The following is a 20,895-nucleotide window of genomic DNA, read 5'->3' on the forward strand; positions in this document are numbered from 1 at the left end:
GCTCTTCCCTCCCACCCCAGGCCTTTGCACTCTCCCTCCCCCAGAACGTTCTCTCTTCCCCTCCCCTCTTCGGATCTCAGCTCGATCATCACCTCCTCAAGGAAGGCCTCCCGACCTCCCAGATCAGGCCTAATCCTCCCCCATCACATGCCTGCATGGGACTGTGTACTTGTCCAGTGTTGCAGCTGCAGTTTCACGTGGTTCGTGTGCTTTGATGTGATTCTTGGCTTATTCTTCATCAGTGCCTCATCCCATTGTCCCCCACTAATTCCACGAGCAACCACCAGGTCTGTTTCCTTCACCATCCCATCCCTACTTTCAACACAGACGCTGAAACATAGGAAGTTCTCAATTAATAATTGTCGAATGAATGAATAAACAGATGAATGAATGAATCTGGTCTTGTTTTGAGCGTGCTCTGTGACTTTGGGAAAGTTACTTTACCTTTCGATGCTGAGTACCTCACCTGGGAACCTGTCCCAATGGGCTGAAGAGATGGCGGAGCCAGACCACCATCTGGGAGCTGCTGACAGGTCTAAAGTATCACATGGGGAGAGGGGGTATCCTTAGTAAGAGTCACAGTGGGCACGTGAGACCTAGCAGAAGAAACCACAGGTCAGTGGAGAGAAGCCAGAATGGAATCAGGAAAACCCAGAGTCTGGCCCACAGCCCCTGATTCCCTGTGTGACCTCGGGGGAGTCGCTGCCCCTCTCTGAGTCTTGGCCTTCCCATGGCCAGGATATAAGGCTTGGCCTCCATGCTGTCCCAGGCTTGCCGGGCTGGTTTGTGCTCTGGCCTGGGAAACAGACTCAGTTCCTTAGAGGCAACAAGAGCCCCAGTTGTACTGCCCAAAAGATTCCACACCCAGGTCTGCTGGGTCAGTGGCCAGGCCCAGGGTCTCCCCCGAGTGGTCTGGGCCTGGCTCAAGGCTCTGGGGTCTGAGAAGTGCCCAGCACCTGCCTCCCAGCTTGGCACAGAGAGACCTGTCTGTCAGAGCACAGCAGGGATCAGGAAGGCAGTGGTCCTGACAGGTGGGGAGTACCCCAGCAGGCAGAGTGTGGAGAAGGGGCCAGCCAGGAGGCGGCCTGTGGGGTTCTGACCCTTGGCCAAAGGCTGGATGGCTGGGCTGCCAGTTGGCAGCTGCTTCTCTGACTGCCTGCTGCCCAGAGCTAATGAGCAGGGACAGAGCAAGTACTGGGAGGCGAAGGGCTGCTTCCTTTCTTGGATAAGCCTGAGAGCCCTGACCCTGGCCCCAGACTGAGCCTGACCCTGGTGACTAACTGAAGAAGGTATTGAAAGTAGGGCAGTTTTGTCAGAGGTCCTAGTAAGAAAGGAAGGTTAAAGAAGGTTATATTTTTCAAGGGTCTACCAGATACCTGTCAAATGGGCTAGGTGTGTGTGTGTGTGTGTGTGTGTGTGTGTGTGTGTGTGTGATATCATTTAATCATCACTCAGTCCCATGAACTAGGTAACATTGTCCTCATTTTATACATGTGGTTACTAAGGCTCAGAGCATTTTTGTGACTTGCCTAAAGTCACAGAACTAGTGGGTACGCAATCCAGGATCCAGGATTCCCAAATCCAAAAGCTCTTTCCACCTCACTCTCTGCCTCGATCTTTACATAGCTGTTGCCCTTGGAAGGGGATGTTGGCATCAGGGTCCTAAGCCAGACTTGCAGAGAAGATCCAGTGACCAGTCTGAAGACCCCTCCTGGGACCTGCCTGCTCACACTTTCCCTTGTTTGGCTGTGGACCTTGGCCAAGGGCCCCAGAGGGCAGGAATTTGGGCAAAGTAGGTGGAGATCTGGTATGAACCACAGGTGACCTGGGAGATCGTCTCAGCAGCAGACGGTTGGACTCGCAAAAATAACAGTGACACTCACAGTGACAGTGGTCATGGGACAGCACCAGGAGTGAAAAGCAGCCCCCATTTGCTGGTGAGTCCCACACTGAGCTCACTCAGAGCTTGGGTCTCCGGGCCCTCTGGCTCTAATAAAGCAGCCCTGGGAGGCAGGTTGCATTAGCCCCACGTGATAGCCAAGGAGGCCAAGGCCCAGGACAGTGAAGGGACTTGATGAAGGTCACATGGCTGGCCAGTGGGAGTGGAGCAGATGAAGATGACTGTCCCCATCCGACAAGCGGCCACTTGCTCTGGCAGAGGCCGAGCCTCCTTCCTTCCCAGCAGGATGCCTGTGGAGAGGTCACGTGGTAGAGAAGGCCCTGAGAATCCTGGGTCTTATCTTCCATGCAGGGCCTCCTGCCTACGGCGTGGCCTGAACTACCTGCACCTGTTCCAAATGACGTCAGTCCCTTGAGGCTCAGAGCCTCAGAATTTTTGTTCAGTGAGAACATCCCCATGTCCCAGGGCTATAAACACAGCTGTCATCAGTGCTTAAAAGGAGGCTGGCCCGAGACCCCCAGCCAGACTGAAGCCACAGGATTCTTTCCAGATGTTCCCCCATCACCTCTGCCAAGGGCCCCTGAGGTCTTCTCATGCCGAAACATTTATTCAAACCTCCAAAGCCTGAGCTCTCCCCCAGGACTGCTGGAATCCTGGAGGAGCAGCCCAAAAGGACAATGCTTACCAAAAGAAGCAAGTATTAGCGGGGAGATTTCAGGAAATGAGGCAAGCCAGTGGGGGCCTTCCTGCTGTCCTCATTGCATTAGACATAGGCTGTCTGGTCTGCTTATTTCTGAGCACGGACAAAGCTGCTGCTGATGGGGCTCCTCCTCCCTCCCAGGACACCATGAGCAGCCAGGAGGCTTGGTGCCCCCTCCAGGCTCGATCTGGCTTCGCTCTGCCCTTGCCTGGCCCCTACTATCTTCAGGGTCACATGCCCCGTGGTCTAGCATCTATCGAAGAGGGAGGGAGGCCACTGGCCAGGGAGCCAGGGTTCAGGTTACAATTCAGCTCCTTCTGCCCTTGTGCTCTCCCCATATCTGCCTGTTCCCATCCCTACACACACAATGAGATTCCACCAGAAGGAATGGCCAGGGATGGCACGGTCAATGCCTTCAAGGCCCAAGCCAGTTAATAAACACTGAAGTCAGCCGGGTGTATGATGCCGTAGAGAGCTGAATCCACTGGCATACTTAAGGGTACTGGCTCATTGAGAGCAGCCCCCAGGCACCCCCGCTGATTTCTGCTAAGGAGGGAGGAATGCAGGCTTGGGTTGTTGGTGCTCTCAATTTTTCAAGAGAAGCCAGAAATCCACATTGTTATGTGAAATCAACCACTTTTTACCAGCAGAACAAACACCTCTGCTCAGCTGGATCTGAGCCTCACCTCCTGCCTTCCCGTCCTGAACCCTCAACCTGCTCAGACTCAACCTCCACAGCCAGCTTCACCGACTGTCCTCCTCTCCCAGGGGCCAGAGACTTCCTCACGGCTGCTCAGCAATTATACGAGTCTGAGAGGCATCCCCCTTCTTGAAGCCCCTTCTTTCTTTGCTTCCAGGACACTCCCATCCTGATTCCCCCTTCTCTCTCTGCCCACTCCTCTGTGGGGTCCTTTCTCCCTGTACCCTGTGAATGCCCATGTTCCCGCTCAGTCCTCGACTCTCCCCTGCATCTCTACTCTCCTGGGAGATCTCCCTCACCCCAGGCTACCCACCCCAACCCCTATTCTGAAGGCTCCAGAATGTCTAGATCCAGCTCAGGCCTTTCTCCTAAGCTCCAGTCCCTGGACCCACCGGTGAGTGTACACTCCACCCCAGACTCAGCCTTCCCCAAACTGGCCTTCTCGTCCATCCAGAAACCTATGCGTTACAGAGAGCGATTATCGGGGGGAGCTGAGCTCAGATTGTTAAAGGATGAGCCTGCACAGTCAGTAGGCAGTACAGCCAGGACTCAGACCCACAACCCCTGAGCCTGAGCATTAATCCAGTCTGTCTGGCCCGGGAATGCTCCCAAGGCTGAGCGGTTTTCTCTCTGGGGAGGGCAGGCTGTGGCCTCCTCCTTCCCTGCTCCCACAAAGGTAGAGATAGAGGTGTGGCTTGCCCTGAGTGAGGGGAGGGAGTGGTGGTCCCCCATCAGCTCCTCTTCCTCCCCCGTCTCTCATTTTCTGACTTCCCAGGCAGCCCCAGGGCCTGTGGGGAGTGCCGTGTGCATGCTGAGGTGTTCTGTGGATGTTCAAAAGCAGGGCCTGGGGGTGGGGCCAGACCATGACTACAGCTGCGGGCAATCAGGATGGTCAGTGTGGCCAGGAGGAACAGACCCAGAATCCAGCCACAGGGCCCCAGGCAGGGACATGGAGGCCAGGACCCAGGCTGGACCGACGGTCTTAAGGCCCCAAGGCCCTGGAATCTCCAGGGACCCCAGTCCCCACAGCTGGGCTCTGCTTCCCTCCTTTTGAGGACATGCGTTTGGACTAGAATTTGGAATCTGAACCTTCCTCCCAGCCCAAGAGCTGTTTTCAGGGCGGTACTGATGAGCTGCAGGGTCCCAGCAGTCTGGACTGGGGGCTGTGGCCTAACAGAGCTGGAGAGGGGGGACTACCTCTGTCTCCACGCGGGTTTCCAAGGGTCTGTCACCCCTCCCTTCACTCAACACTTGCTGGGTCCCACTGTGCCCAGCCTGGGAGCTGGGAACAGCTACAGCAGTGGCAATGCAAATCCCTGTCCTCCAGGAGTTCACAGCCTAGTGGGAGGAGGGCAGTGGTGGTAGACACTACTCACGTGTCCTATGCCCAGAGTCTCCCAAGACAGAAGGCAGCTGAGCAGTTTCCAGGCCCCAGAACTTGGGTACCAGGACCCCTCAGGGAGGCTGTCTCTTGGAAGGGGGCAGGAGGTAGGGCTCTGCGTCTCAAGTCATTCTTCTGAGGTTGGGAAGTTCACCTGTATGTCTGCCCACATTCCTCCTGCTCTAAAGCTGCATCCATGAGAAAGGGGATACTCAGAAGAGGGGGTGTTCAGAGTGACCTATCAAGAAGAATTCCAGGTCATGGTGGATCTCACGGGGTTGTCCCACCCAGGGCTTTCCCTTGTCAAGGGGACTGTCATTCCATCCCCTAGGGCTACGGTGTTGACTGACAGCTGGACCCTCTCTCCTCCGCCTAAGAAGATGGCTCCCAGGTCCCCCCACCAAGCTAGGCCACAGGATAGGCCACAGCTAGATATTCCAAAGGCTGGCAGATGGCACAGGCAGGGGCCCTTCTTGGCCCCGTACCATCTCCTGCCTCAAGAGAGAAAAAGGGATCTCTGGAAAACAAGGAAGTTCTCCTCTGGAGAGGATAAAGGATGTGATAGTACCTGACAGACTGGGGCTTGAGTCTGACTTTGGACCAGTCACAAAGCTCTGTGAGCTCTGGTTTTCCCCTGGACCATATGGAGAGACTAACCTTGCCCTGCTGTCTTTCTGAGATGCCATGCGGAGGGGTGCCTGTTGACCAGAAGGGGCTCCCCTGAGAACAGCAGGACTATTTCAGATGATGTGTGGGTAGAGATGTGGGGAGCCTTCTGGGTTTTACAGAAAGATTTTTCCCTTTGCCAGAGTGCTCATCTCAGAGTTCCTTGGAATGTGCCATTTCTGATTTCTAGAGCAGTCCCCACTCCCTGCAGGAAAGTGCAGGGGAGGAGCCACGCCCATGTGGTTGCGAGATGGCTGGCCTCCGGTTTACACCCCCGTTACACCTCAATTCTCTAACTTGAGGCCCGCCTGTAGTGGTGTAGCACCATCAACAATTAGTGATGGTTCATTAGAGTCCAATTAATAAATGAAACCTAGGATGAGAGCCCATCACTTTGCTGAGAATAGCAGCCCCGCTCCTGCCTTTAAGTGGCAGCCTCCCAAGAGCTCAAAACCCACAAGGACCAGATGCACTGGGGGCTGGGGAGAGGCAATCATGGAGTGGGGGGTGCCATGGATGGGCTGTTGTCTGGTGAAGTGGGAGAGGCGAGAGAAGGGAGCTTCAGACCAGACACTCCCTGCCTCAGATCTCAGCTCCTCCTTCATGGAGCCTCCGGCTGCATCTTCTTGCCCAGCTATGCCCAGCTATCCTCTGGCCTTGTGACGGCCAGGGGTTTTCCCTCCTGCCTGTCTGGCCTCAGAGGATGATGCATTTAGGTGTGGAGAGAAGGGGCTGGAGAGGGAATGAGGTAAGGGAGGCCTACAAGCCTCGCTTTCCTCTCTGACTACTCCAGCCCATGCTCCCAACCCACCGACCCTAGATGGGCCAGCCAGCCCCTCCCCAGAGCTGCCCATGAGCTCATGGCCCCTCTGAGCCTCAGGCTCTATGCTCCGATTGGGAAGGTCCTCCTTTCCAACTGTTCAAACCCTGCTTCCTCCAGGAAACATTCCTTCCCTGGTCCAGCCCAGGCAGGGTCAGCAACACAAGAATCCAGCCTTTGACCAGCCCTTTCAGATGACCATCTCTGCAGAGGCCAACTCTCCCATTTTGTCCCTGTTGCACAAGTCTGGGCCTCTGGGGGAGGGGAGGTCATGGGGTTTTTCTGTGCCTTCCAGGGATAGAGGAAGGCCTGTGACCTGGGAGTCTGGATGCCTCTTACACTTCAGGAGGATGAGGGAGGCTGGCCTTCCTGGCTCAGAGACCTACATGGAGGGTCCAGGTAGAAAGGAATTGCCCTGCCTCCTCAGGACAGGATAAGGCCCAATCATGACACACCAGCATCTGGCCGGCAGGAATCTTTTTTTTTTTTTTTTTTTAACATCTTTATTGGAGTATAATTGCTTTACAATGGTGTGTTAGTTTCTGCTGTATAACAAAGTGAATCAGCTATACATATACATACATCCCCATATCTCTTCCCTCTTGCGTCTCCCTCCCTCCCACCCTCCCTATCCCACCCCACTAGGTGGTCACAAAGCACTGAGCTGATCTCTCTGTGCTAGGCCTGCAGGAATCTTAATCTGAACCTGTTCCCCCACCTCCCTCTAAGTTTCCCTGGGAGAGAGCAGCAGGGCTGTGGAGGACAGGTCAAAAGGTCGCAAGACCTCTTGTTCTGCCACCCATCCACCTAAAGGTTCTGCCCTCCGTCATATCCTCCTCCATCTACCCAGCCACCTCTTTCCCCAGGGCTTCTGGGAATATCCCTCTGGTCTTTCAGGATTCAGGAGCCTGCCCAGCCAGGACCCCAGCAGCCAGAACAGACCCAAATTGGGGTGCTCCCCTTTCCCATGATCTCCCAGGGGCTGCCCTGGGATTGGCACACAGGTGGCCTGCATCCTTCCAAAGCCCTGCCCAGGAGGAGGGCGGACCTTGACAGTTGTTCATGCTCTGATGCTTTGAGGAATGTGGAAGACCAAGAGGACAGGCAGAGCAGGAGGTGGGCTTAGAGACCGTGGAGGCAGCTTGAGGGCCGGTAGACTGGGGACTGTGTACAGAGATCGGGTACAGTGTGGCACACAAACCTCTCTGGGGCATCCTGTGCATGTGTATGTGTGTGTATGTCCGCACACATCCATGCATGCACATATGCGCTTGTAACGGGGGAGGGGAAAGAGAGGAGTGAGGGGAGACTTCCTGGACACAGGGGCAGTGGCACACAGGTTCCACCCGTGAGGTGTGTGCCCTAGGGGGCATTCAGAGGACAGTGGAGGGTGGGGAGCACCTCAGGGGCTTGCCCTCTTTCTCCATCAACATCCCGTGCGTTTCCAGGGCTCACCTCCAGTCGCAGCGGCAGCCCCTGGGAACCAGACAACATGCTCCCCTTAGTTCTGACCTCGCAGAAGGAAAGCCGAGTCCTCCTCCCCTCCCCCTCACAGCTGTGCTTGGGCCTGGCTGGAGTTTGTCAAACATACACACACCCCTCCAGTGCCCTGAGGGGTGGGCTGGGTTGAGGCGGGGGTCACATTTCCTGCATCTTTGGACCCAGGACTACTGCACTGTGCCTCTGAGCCCAACCCCGGTTCCATCCTGGGGTGGCTGCCCTGCTCCCATGGCTGGAGTAAGTCTGAGCCTCAGGACAGCGGGCAGCGCCTGGCAGCTCCTCCTGGGCCCCTGCCAGAACCAGGCCAGGGCTTTAGGGACAGGGAGGGAGGATCTCAGGCTTGCAGGTGGCTGTGTGGAGGCAGGTCCCAGAGAGGCCCCCTGGGCTCTAAGACTGCATTGGGAGACTCGAGCTCCGTCAGAGGCCTGAGGGACCCTGGAACTCAGCTTCTCTTGTGCCAGCAGAGGGCACAGAATGGGAGCTGAGAGCAGGGCGTGAGCTGCTCCCCTTCTCCAATTCGGTGAGGAATCAGAGGCCCCTCTAGCTCTCGTTTCTAGAATAGCATCAAGGCCCAGAGGAGTCAGCTGTGCCAGGAAAATCCATTACTCTGACAGCCTCCCTCCACCTGCTAAAAGCTTCCTCTTTCCCCTGGGGCCTCACCCCTCCAGAGTTATTTCTTCTCTGCTCACCTAGCCCTGTCCGACCTCTGTGGTGTGTGTTGAGGGAAGTGCTTGCTTAACTCTTCCTATGCCTGAGCGAAGTCAGCAACAGCAGACTCCCTCAGCCTTGTCCATTGCCCTTCCCCGTCTCTTTCCACCTGGAATTCCTCCTGCCAGATGCCCAGGGGAGGGGACAAGGGGCTGAAGACATCAGGAGAGTGGAAGACAGGCTGGCAAGTTGGGGTCATGGGCTCCAACCTGAATTGTGTCACTGCACTGCTGGGACTTAAGTCCATCGCTCACCCCCGATTCTGTCCTCTCCTTGCACCGGGAAGCCCCCAGGGATGCAAATACCACGTGCCCTGCAGGAGCAAGCTTGCTGTTAGGGTGTGGAAGGTCTGACGTCTTCCTCACATGCATCATTGCAAGAGTCTCCACTTAGTGCTTCTGCCGTTCCGCTGCTCTCTGCCCTGTGTTCTCTGTGCAGCCCAGTACCTGCTTCCCAGAGGAAGGGAGGCGTGGAAAATGAACAGAGCAGGTGGAATGGGGGCTGGTGGGAGGCTTCTGAGAGCTCTGAGGCCTCTGACATTGGGGGCGGCTGGCAGAGGGGGAACCAGAGCAGAGTGGCAGGTGGAGGGGTCCAGGTCACACCCCTCATTTAGCAGAGGTCACGGAGCCGGGAGGAAGGGGCCTGAGGAGCGTCGGCAGGCTGGGCTCCACCACCCGCCAGCCTCACTGCCTTGTTCTCTCCAGCCTGGCAGCCTCCTACACAGCCCTGGGCCAGAGGGACCCGCTTTGCAGGCGTGGGGAGGTGATGGCTGTGTCTGGGTGGGCACCGAGTCTGGCGGGCTCCATCACTCCGGCTCTCTGGGCAACACACCCCTTCTCACCTCAGCCCTCCCGCAGTGCATCCCTTTCCCCTTCACGCTGCCCTCAGTCAGGTGGCTTTGGACACACCCAGGTTGGTTTTTTTGTTTTTTTGTTTGTTTTTTGCGGTTTTCTGCTAAAAGCTTCCTCTCCCGCTGCGGAGCACAGGCTCCGGACGCGCAGGCTCAGCGGCCATGGCTCACGGGCCCAGCCGCTCCGCGGCATGTGGGATCTTCCCGGACCCGGGGCACGAACCCGCGTCCCCTGCATCGGCAGGAGGACTCTCAACCACTGCACCACCAGGGAAGCCCTGCCCAGATTGCTTTGTATCACAAATGAGGCACTAACATGAATGGGGTCTTCTGTGTGCCAGAGCTTAACATGCTTTCTCCCCAGTCCTTATAACCAACCCTCGGAGTGAGGTACTACTTACAGAAGAGGAAACTGAGGCTCAGAGAGAGGAGGGGACCTGGCCGGAAGAGACCTGTGGGCTGGAAACCAGTGAGTGTGACTCCAAAGCCTGTACTCTTTCTGGGTATTTTTTTGCTGTGACTTACCTTGGTCACAGCAGCCAGAGACCCCCAGTTGCAGACCCAGAGCTGGGGATCAAGATAGGGAGACGCCAGACCTGGGCAATTAAAATTATTCTTATTATTACTAACACTCTCATGGTATCTAACAATGTCTCAGGCACTTCACACATATTAATTCACTTCATGCCCACAACAACCCTGCATTACCGTCCCCATTTCACAGATGAAGGAAGTAAAGCACAGCAAGGTTATGAACCTCGCCCACAGTCACACAGCTACTTACGAGTTAGAGCTGGGATTTGGAACCCAAGTGGTCTAACTCCACGTACCCCGTTGTCATCATCACCATGTCATACTGCCTCTCAGTTGAAGCAGAGGGGAATCCTTAGTTGACCCCTGGAGCTTGGATACAGGACTCCCACAAGAATGGGTGTCCACAGGAGTAGGACTGTAATGGTTAGAAGGAAAGAACCAGGCCACTGTGTCACTCAAGTCAAGAGGAGAGAGGGAGCAGTGAGGGCCAGGGGGTCCCAGAGGGCTTCCTGGAAGAGAGGAACAGGCTGGGCTGGGAAGGATCAAGGCTGGGGATGCTAACACATGGGACGCATTGGCTCTGAGCTTCTGGGCCGATTCGCCTGCCCCACACTCTCTTTAGGGGCATCTGGGGGTGGGGGCCAAGGGCTGGTATGGACGCCATTTCTGCTTCCCACCCCGGGGTACCATTTGTGCACGATGCTCCTCCCTCCCGAGTGTGTGGTGTGGATCCCCCTGCCAAGGCTCTCTGAGATGAGTCCTCACCCATGATTGCTGCAGTTAATGCAGCAGCACCGCTTACAGCCCTGATATAATAACCTCCTCAACAGAAGAAACATTAACTCTCTCACTGAACTGTTTGATGGCTCAGGATCTCAGGGACACATCCCAGACCCCTGTGGGATGTGCTGGGATGCAGAAGGCCCAAGCTCCCACCTCACCTGGGACAGCCTGACCCTGCAGGACCTTGAGGGCTCGCAGGCCTGAAACCCCTCACCAGCCCCTGCCCTGCCCCCTGCCCAGCTCCAAGTGCCCTGCCCGGGGCCCTGCACACAGGGCCGCAGAAGGCTGCTGCAGAAGACAGTGGCGCGTGTACCCCATTGAAAAGGTTCAGAGCCGGGTAGCTGGGCCAGAAGCTTGGGGAGATGAAAGTTAAAGGAGAGATCAGCCAGGTGGGCACCGCACGGCTGCCCTGCCCAGAGGCCTCCTCCCACCAAACAGAAAAGAGGATCAGCATGAGAGTCTGTGCACTCAGGCGCCTGCTGGGAAGCCCTGACGTGGCGGGAGCGGGAAGTCAGACAGGCTAGGTGTCTACCTCCTCTCCCACCCCCACCCTCACCCTCTGGTGCCTTGGTCACCCGGGCAGGCAGGGCAGCCGAGGAGAGAGGCCTGCCGTTCCCTGGGCCTGGGATGACATGAGTGCCTCTGCCTGAGAGGGAGCAATTCATGCCCCGTCCACTCTTTGCTCAGATTTATGGACGGTGGAGTCTGAGAGTGGGGGAGCAACAGGCAGGGCACCCTCCCTCTGACTCAGCCTGCCCCACCCCTCCCCAGGAAAACCACATGTGAGGCAGCGAAGAACCAGAGTTCCAAGGCAGTCACATCTGTGCCCTCGGAGCCCAGCAAAGCCCCCATCTGGGGGGACACGGTCAAAGCTGAGGATGCGGGGCATGAAGGTGAGGCGGTGAGGGGGCAGGCGGGGCTTAGGAGGGGTGCAGGGCAGAACCAGCCTCCCTCTCAATGCAGCTGGAAGCCACCTGAACGTCTCCTCGGGCTCAGTTAAAAGCACTTTAAAGGAAAAAAATCATAATGCTGTCATGCCTCATCTCCCCAGCCTGCTCGAAAAATGAGTTGTTCCACATAAATGAATTTTCCAGACAATGAAAGCTTATCTATTTTACGACCATTGTTATTATTTTCATGGTTGTTATTACCACCGTCTCCCACTGAAATGGCACATTACAGCTTCCTGGCACATCCCCATGCGTTGCTCGTTGCATCACCCCTCCCAAGAGGAGCGATGCTGCTCCCATTGCTTAGATGAGAACACTGAGGTTCAGGGAACTTATATCACAGGCTCAACTCAAGTAATCAGTAAGTGGGGGAACCTAGGATCAGCATTCCATGCTCTCAGTATAGCTCCTGAGCTCTAGCTGCTTCCCTAGAATGGCTTCATATCCTGTCTAGTCCTCCCCGGGAACTGCCCACTGTCAGACAGTAGTGCGTCTGTGTTTCCAAAGTCGGGGGCTGCTGTCATAGAAACTGCCTAATAGTTCTCACTCCTCCACCCCCAGAAGGCTTTCCAGTCCCTGTGTTTTGGCAAATTCTGACACTGCAGGAAATTTAAGGTTCCAGTGTACACACATATGTGTGCACACTTGTGTTTTCCACACTGGGGGCCCACCTGATTTCCACTCTCAGGTGAGAACTCAAGCCGGGCACACAGGAATATTGGCTGGCTGATGACAGGACAGCTGTGGGTACCGGCATCAGGCACTGTCAGCACAGACTCGCAGGTGCCCGTGATGTCTCTGGTCAAATCTAGTCAGAAGAGCCTCAGGCTCCCGTCTTGCAAGTGACACACCTCAGATGACATGCTTTACCTCTGCCCTTGAAACTCTTGCCAGGGACTTAGAGCTCCCTGTCTACCTCACAAAGAGCAGAAAGCCAGCTGTTAAAGATGGTGGAAAAGGAGAGAGAAAAGGGGTGAAGGGGAAGGAGTGCCAATAAAAGGAGGAGAAACTAGTTCTAGGTCAAGCCCGAGGATTTTCTTCTGCCTGTAAAGGGATAGGTGGAGCTGTTGAGAAAATGTGGGAAAGGAGGAGAAATTGACCCAGGATCTCATGCAAATGCTCGTGTGTGCCTGTGTGTGAATGCCTGCATGCTGGTTCATGTGGGTGTGTGAACATTGTGTGAGCGTGTGAGTATGTGCTTGTGACTATGCCTACAGGCATGCATGTCTGTGTGTCTTGTATGTGTGTGTGTGTGTGTGTGTGTGTGTGTGTGTGTGTGTGCATTCACATGTCTGGCTGCAACAGTGTGTTATGTGTGCACCTAGATTTACCTGGGAGCTGATATGTCACCTGTTGGTACCTAAGTGTGTGTGGTTTGTGTGTGTGTGTATACATCTATGTGGCTGACAGGAAGTTAGGGGTTGTGATGAGTGGCCCAGGGCTGTGATCCTGTCCTGGGCTCTACACATCTGGGGTCATTACAGGAAAGGGCGTGATGAGTCAGGGGCCCATCTGTGTAGCAGAGACGGAAGCAGGACTCACTGCAGGAAGGACAGGAGGGTGGGGAGGCCTCATGGGCAAGCAGAGAATATTGGCAGCAGGCTCTTTGCAGACTGAGGTAGCTGGATGCTTGTTAGAACCTGGTTGGAGCCGGTTGCTGTGGTGATATCTGCGGTGGAGGGTGGGGGAGATGGGGTCCAGACCAAGAGGTGAGGGAAAGGCAGGAGGTAGCTCGAGGATGTGTTAATGAAAAGCAAAGGGGAGCTGCAGACGCTGTGTCAGGGCTAAAGCAGGCTGGCAGCAGAAATGGCTTGTTGGCCACACAAAGGGAGCTGTAGGAGGCCAGAGGGGCACAATGCCCAGAGGAGAAACTGATGAAGCGTGTTTGTAGCATGGAGACAGGAACGGGGGGAATGGCTGTCCATTCCCTCCAATTACAGCTCATCTGTGTGGCTGCCCACACAGAGCTGCAGAGACTGGGGGCAGGGGGAAAAATGCAGGGCACTCACCCCTTGTTCAGCCTCAGCAAATTCCAACTGTATTTGGGGACTCAGGGCCCCGTGGGTAGTGGCCATGAGAGGCTGCAGCCTCCACAGCTACTGTTGTAGCTTTGGCTAGGAGCACGGGAATCCCCCAGCTGAGTTTTTTCAATCTGCTCAGAGCTGGGTAAGCGTATGGAGCACTACAGATGGTTAATGAGCAGGAAAATGGTGACAGCTACGAGGAGCATTTGCTTAGAATTTCATAGGTTGGAAAACATATTCCCCTCCCTACAGCAATTATTAGGAGAGGGACAGAGTTTTTCTTCTTTAAAGTATTAACATTTTGCAGAGCAGGAACATGAAACTCAGAGAGGTTAAATGACTGGCTACAGGTCACAAAGCAAGTTGGTGTGTTAGTACTAGAAACCAGGTCTGCTGACTTCACACCTCTTGCCTTACTCTGTCTTTTTTTTTTTTTTTTAATATATCACTTACTTTGCTCATATTTCTATTTTATTTTATTTTATTATTTTTTGGCCACGTGGCGTATGAGATCTTATTACCCCGACCAGGGATCAAACCTGTGCCCTCCGCAGCGGAAGTGCAGAGTCTTAACCACTGGACCACCAGGGAAGTCCCTTACTCTAGTTTCTTCAAGACGGCCTCAAATCCTTTTGGTGACCATTTCCCCCTCTTTCCTTTGAACATGAATCCCACATGGCCTGCCCTTGAGGGACTTTGGCAAGAGTCTTTCCCTCTCTGTGCATCCCGGGTAGCTGTGGGGAGGAAGAAGAAAGGAAGAGTAATCAGCAAAGCTGTCAACTTCCTCCTCCACCCCCTCATCCAAACGACCCACCCAGCTCCAAGTGACCCAGCAGCACTGCGCTCCCAGGGAGCCTGCAGAGCGGCAGCTGTCCCTGGTGCTGAAACGTCCTTGTCTCAAGAAGCGAGGCAGAGGGCAACGAGCTACCCAAGAGTCTCCCTCGGGTACGCCCGTCCACCCCGCTCCTCCGTTTCCCATTCTTCTTAGATCTCTCTTTTATCTCGCTCCCTCCTCCATCCACCTCTCCATTCCCTCCTTCCCCATCTCCTGTTCTTCCTTAAATCATAGACTTCCAGAGTGGGAAGATGACTCCAAGGTCACTAAATCCAGCCTCTCACATCAGCCATTTACTAGCTGTGTGATGTTGATCAAGTTATATAACCTCTCTGAGCTCCGGTATCCACATTTAGAAAACAGAAATGGCGATTCCTACTTGAGGGACTGCGGGAATTTGTTGGAATAATGGCTCAGGCGTGCCCGTCCCCATGCCTGGCAATCAGTAGGTGCACACTAAGTACGACCACCATGATTATTTCCAGGTCATTGGTATTTTTCTCAGAGCTCATCCTGAAATTCATGCATCTGATGACAAAATGTAGTCTCTTTGGAAGGAGTTTCCTAAGTGGTGCATCATTCTTAGTGTTTAGACCAGTTTTCATTTACTTGGAGTAGACTTTTATTGATATTTGCATTTTTTTTTTTTTTTTTTAATATATCACTTACTTTGCTCATATTTCTATTTTATTTTATTTTATTATTTTTTGGCCACGTGGCGTATGAGATCTTATTACCCCGACCAGGGATCAAACCTGTGCCCTCCGCAGCGGAAGTGCAGAGTCTTAACCACTGGACCACCAGGGAAGTCCCTTACTCTAGTTTCTTCAAGACGGCCTCAAATCCTTTTGGTGACCATTTCCCCCTCTTTCCTTTGAACATGAATCCCACATGGCCTGCCCTTGAGGGACTTTGGCAAGAGTCTTTCCCTCTCTGTGCATCCCGGGTAGCTGTGGGGAGGAAGAAGAAAGGAAGAGTAATCAGCAAAGCTGTCAACTTCCTCCTCCACCCCCTCATCCAAACGACCCACCCAGCTCCAAGTGACCCAGCAGCACTGCGCTCCCAGGGAGCCTGCAGAGCGGCAGCTGTCCCTGGTGCTGAAACGTCCTTGTCTCAAGAAGCGAGGCAGAGGGCAACGAGCTACCCAAGAGTCTCCCTCGGGTACGCCCGTCCACCCCGCTCCTCCGTTTCCCATTCTTCTTAGATCTCTCTTTTATCTCGCTCCCTCCTCCATCCACCTCTCCATTCCCTCCTTCCCCATCTCCTGTTCTTCCTTAAATCATAGACTTCCAGAGTGGGAAGATGACTCCAAGGTCACTAAATCCAGCCTCTCACATCAGCCATTTACTAGCTGTGTGATGTTGATCAAGTTATATAACCTCTCTGAGCTCCGGTATCCACATTTAGAAAACAGAAATGGCGATTCCTACTTGAGGGACTGCGGGAATTTGTTGGAATAATGGCTCAGGCGTGCCCGTCCCCATGCCTGGCAATCAGTAGGTGCACACTAAGTACGACCACCATGATTATTTCCAGGTCATTGGTATTTTTCTCAGAGCTCATCCTGAAATTCATGCATCTGATGACAAAATGTAGTCTCTTTGGAAGGAGTTTCCTAAGTGGTGCATCATTCTTAGTGTTTAGACCAGTTTTCATTTACTTGGAGTAGACTTTTATTGATATTTGCATTGAAAGATTCCTTGAACAGATCACTTTTCCTTACTGAGCCTCAGTTTCCCCCTCTACAGCATATGGGAGATAAGCCCTCCCCTTCCTGCCTGAGGCGTTAGCGAGAGTGTCTGTGACCAGAGGAAGGGGGCCTTATTCCTGGGAAGGGGTCCTATTCCTGCTTATGTGTGTGTCTCTGTGTCTGCACATGTGTCTGTTGCTAAGGGGACTGGGGTCAGTTCTGTGTGTGTTCATCTCTGGGCTGGGAGTTTCTGGAACAGGAGAGAATTGCATCTTTCAGTCCTAACAGCACCTAGCAAGGAGCCTTGCCCTGTGCAGGGGCTCAAACAGTGCTTGTGAAGTTGTGTGCATCTGTGTGTTGCACACATACGCATGCATGTTGGTTCTTCAGTGTGGGTCCTGCTCCCTTGTTCACCTCTCACTGTCTCACCTGGGACAGGGGTCAGCTAAGCCCTGCCATGACCCTGTGCTCATCTTTTCTCTCTCCAGACGTGATCCCCAAGGTGGTGGACAATAAAAAGAAAGAGGAGCTGTTGTCCTAGCAAATCCCCATCAAGTACTTGCGTGTCTTCCACCCCTACCACTTTGAGCTGGTGAAAGTGAGTCAGAGCCCTGGGCTCTGAGCCCATCTAGGCCTGAGACAAGTAGGGGGTGAGCGGGTGGGAACCACCTTGATGCCCCTAGCTATTCCTTCAGAGCAACCCTGGGCATCCCATGCCCACCCATGTAGTATGACGATTCTTGGCCCATGTGGGGCTCAGGAAAAATAGCTCCTGGAAGATAGACAGGAATGATTTCCATAAGAATTTGGAATCCTTCAAGTTCATCTCCATAAAACAGCCCAATAAGCATAGAACATCTACCACATTAAATGAATACACCAATTAAAGCTGTATTCTCATTTCATGCATGTTTAAAGAGTGGAAATGTACCTAAAAATCAAAGAAATACAGTGTTGACAGAGCACCTACTAAGTTCCAGGTTCTGGGCTAGACACCACACACACCAGCTCTAATCCTCAACGTGAATCACATTTTGCATACATAGAACTGGGGCCCAGAGAGCAGAATCCTCTCATCCTGGGTTACAAAGCAAGCGAATAGCAGAGTCAAGTGTGAGCCTAGGTCACATTGTCCCCCAAGCCAGTTCTTTCTGTGCTGTCTCCTCACACTGCATTGACAGGAAGAAGGCCCAGGAGAGTTGGGGTGTGTGGGAAATAAAGTGTTCCCTGGAATGCACCCCTCTAGTGGGCAATAGGGCATGAGCCTGGAGTGGGGAGCCTCAGGGCCCCTTAGTCCATGGCCTAAACCTCTCAGGCCAGCCCCCCTGCCCAACCCCTCTCCCCAGTGCTGATTGATAGAAGGGAAAATTCACTCTTTCATTGCTCAAGTACTTTATTAAGCACCTACTGTGTGCTAGGCACTGGCAAGAGATGGGCAGAAGCATCACTTTTCCCTCTCTCCATGTGCATTCCAGACCACTATGGTTGTTTAAAGTAAAGAACAATGTAAAGTTAGCCTGGGTTCCTAAGCCAGGTCTGCCGCTTGCTAACTGTATATCCAAAAACCCGAGGCCTCAATTCCTCATCAGCAAAATAATATCCCTCTTAGCATGGCCATTTGGAGGGTCAAGTGCAATGATGGGCATGAAGCACCTAGCAAGGGACCTGGCACATAGTAAGTGCTCAGTTCAGATTAGTTCCCCTCCTCCCTCCCTCCCCCAGGCCCTGGCACTGACTTTCTTTCCAAGCAACTCTTCAACCATGGCCCCAGGGGTCTTTACCTTCCCTAGACTCTAAGGAGAACCCCAAGCCCAGGGCCTCAGGATGAGGAAGCAAAGACCCAGAGAGATGAGTGACTCACCTGGGAGACTCAGCACTTCAGCTGTAATTCTGGGAGCATCACCCAGACTTCCTTGGTTCTCTGTCCACTTACAACCCAGACCTTGTTATCACATCTTTACAAAGAGAGCAGGCAGGCAGTGGTCCTTGTGAGAGCGATGAAATATTCAAATAGAAAAGGGAAGATTTATTATATTGATCTCCTTGGAAGGGCTCGCAGGGACCATGAACTTTAATTATCAGCTCGGAGCCCCAGTGGAGCAATGCCAAGTGATTGTCCGTAGGGGCTGGATTTACGGCCAGGGTCTGCCCCTCAGTCACGCTCCTCCTCGTGCGTCTTCTTCCCCCACCCTGTCCCCAGCCCACTGAGTCTGGGAAAGCCGGTGAAGCCACCGCCAAGACCCAACTTTATGCAACGGTCGTTCAGAAGGGCAGCTTCACCCCCCACTACATGGGCCACAACCACACAGCTCTGGAGGTGCTGGGACCGGGACCCTCAGGGGTGGGATGGGGTGGGAAGGGGCCAAGCTCTGAGCAGGCCCCAGGCTCTGCCCTTGGCCACCTCTGGCTGGTCTGACGGTGTGGGACAGGGGTGTCTGGGGAAGAAATCAAGAAAGAAAAAAGCAACTGGGTTCTTCAAAAATAGCCAAAGTAGTTGGTAGAGAACCTGCCCTGGGATGGCAGGGAGGATGGGGATAAAGATGATGATGATGTTGCCTAAACTTTTCCAGCACTTTCCAGGCATATGACCCTGCCCTAACCTTGCCTTCCCTTGCTGTGCTCCCTCACACCCTGCAGGGAGTGCCACAGGGAGGACAGGAGGCTCCTAAAGTCTATGTCTCCCTGACTCTCATGTGGGGAAGTAAAGCGCCCCTACCTTGGCCCACATTTTCTGGTGTTTTCTCTCTTATTCGCTCCCTTCTGGAGTAGTGACTCCTGACCTAGGATCTACATCCCCTAAATGAAAATTTTAGGGGCCTCCCCACTCTTCCTTGAGTCCTGTTTCTGTCTGGCTGGTCTTCCAGTTAGGTCTTCATTCATTCATTCAACCACTATTTTTGGAGCCTCTTCCATTAACCAAGCCGGGGCTGGGCCCAGCTTAAGCCCAGCTTCCATACCTGTTCTCCACCCCCCATTACCCTCTACCCCTAAGTCTTTCAGTAGCCCCAGGAGGACTGGAGATGCTCCAGGAAGATGTGGTCCTGGGACCTACCCCCTCTCCTTTTCCCTCAGCCTTCACACTGCCCAGGATGACAGATTCAAATCCAGTCATGGCCTGAATATGATCAGGGCGGGAGCCAAGGGGGCTTAAGCTCTGGGCTCCCCCTGCCCCAGCAGGGCTGATCTGATCTGCCCCATATCACTGTAAGCCTGGCAGGGCACTAGCCCCATTTCACAGCTGGGAACACTGAGACCCAAGGAGAATCTCGTATGGGAGCCCAGAGCTCCTGACCCACATCTCTGCTTCCCCTCAGCCATCCTTGGATGCCAGCATTTGTCAGACCACACCTCTGAGATCCAGGCTGAACCTTGGCCTGCAGGGCGCCTCCCTGTGGATCCGCCTCAGCCCCACACCAGCCCTCTGACTTGTCCCACAGAGTCTGGGCCCCTTTGCCCTCCAGCACCTTGCCCACTCCCCTGCCCCAGCACAGATGTCCTCCTTGTCTGCTCCTGATGGCAGACCAGGGAGCACAGTGGAAGAAGAAATTGCTTGGGAAGCTGTCTCATTCACACCTGACCATTCATCACAGAACAGTTGTAAATTAGCACCCCCCACACACACCTCAGACCCACCTCTCAGCCCTTACACCTGTTGGAGTCCCTGTGAACAATAGAGGGTCTAACAGGTTCCATTGAAATCCCTCAGGCCCAGACCTCATCCCCATCTGAAGTCTGAAATGACATCATCAGAGATTCAGTCCTTTGAATTTGGTAAAGTGATTCAGTCTCCAGAGGCCCCAGTGAGACCTGAAAAGTCCTCATCGCTATTTCAAGCCCTTATCAGCCCACACCTGTGTGGAGTGAGCTGACAACCAGCTGAGCTGGGTCCTGGCAGAGGGGCTTAGGAGAGGGTGCTAGGGGAGTAGGGGGAGGAGGAAAAGGAAAAGATCAGAACAAGCCCCTACTCCCAGCCTCTCTCCTCCCATTGAAGGCAGAGCTAGAAGGACCAGGGAAGGTATGGTCCAACCTGGCAGGGGCCTCTTCCGGTCCTGAGGTGTTCCTGAGCCAAGTCCAGAGTCCCTTCCTCTTCCTGCTTTTCTTCCCATCAGCACCGTGTAATCAGTATCACCACCCATCCTCCAAGACCGGCTCAACCTCAGCGCCTCCTTGAGGCCACTGCCTGTCTCCTGTTCCTCGCCCTCCCAGGACCCTTGTTCTCTCTCTCACACTCATAAGCACAGTCAACCTCTCCCGCGCCTGTTCTCCCCTTTTCTCCTTCATTAATGTCACTCATTTATCCCACAAGCACATATTGAGCTTCTACTCTCTGTCAGATACTTTTGCTAAAAGCTGGGAATACAGCAGTGAATAAGGTAGGTATGGTCCCTGCCCCTGCAAAGCCAGGGTTCTCCTCAAATGGACAGAAAATAAACGAGAAAGAAATTAGAATAACACAAGTGATGCTGATGCTATGAAGAGGCAATCTAGGGGCTGAGAGAGTGGGGGTGGGCTTCTTTAGTAAGCGTGGTCACGGAAGGCCTCTCCGAGGTGGTGATATTTGAGCTCTAAAAGAGAAGGAGCCAGCCACTGAGTTGGTGGGGGTGGAGGTGGGGAGTCTAGGCAGAGGCATCAGCACAAGCAAAGGCCCTGAAGCAGAAACAAGTGGGGCATGCTGGAGGGGTGAGGCGAAAGAGGTTGGGGGGCTGCAGGAGATGTGGGCTGAGCGGCAGACAGGCCAACCCGTACAGGCTTTGGCTATCATGGTTAGAATTGCGGAATCCATTCTAAGGGCAGTGGGGTTGGGGCACGGGGATAAGACGATCCAATGCATTTTTAAGAAGGCAGCTTTCGGCA

General features: G+C 54.0%; 1 protein-coding gene across 1 annotated transcript in view; it reads left to right on the forward strand.

The window, feature by feature from the left end:
- The window catches only part of CCDC33 (coiled-coil domain containing 33), a 117,696-nt gene that overhangs the window by 27,286 nt on the left and 69,515 nt on the right, over positions 1-20,895 (forward strand). The window contains exons 4-6 of the mRNA XM_007446714.1: positions 11,314-11,435; positions 12,181-12,275; positions 18,242-18,358. Coding sequence (XP_007446776.1) covers positions 11,314-11,435; positions 12,181-12,275; positions 18,242-18,358 — 334 coding nt within the window. The remainder of the gene's footprint in view (positions 1-11,313; positions 11,436-12,180; positions 12,276-18,241; positions 18,359-20,895) is intronic.

This window comes from Lipotes vexillifer, unplaced genomic scaffold (genome assembly GCF_000442215.2).
Source record: "Lipotes vexillifer unplaced genomic scaffold, Lipotes_vexillifer_v1.1 scaffold242, whole genome shotgun sequence".
NCBI lineage: Eukaryota > Metazoa > Chordata > Mammalia > Artiodactyla > Lipotidae > Lipotes > Lipotes vexillifer.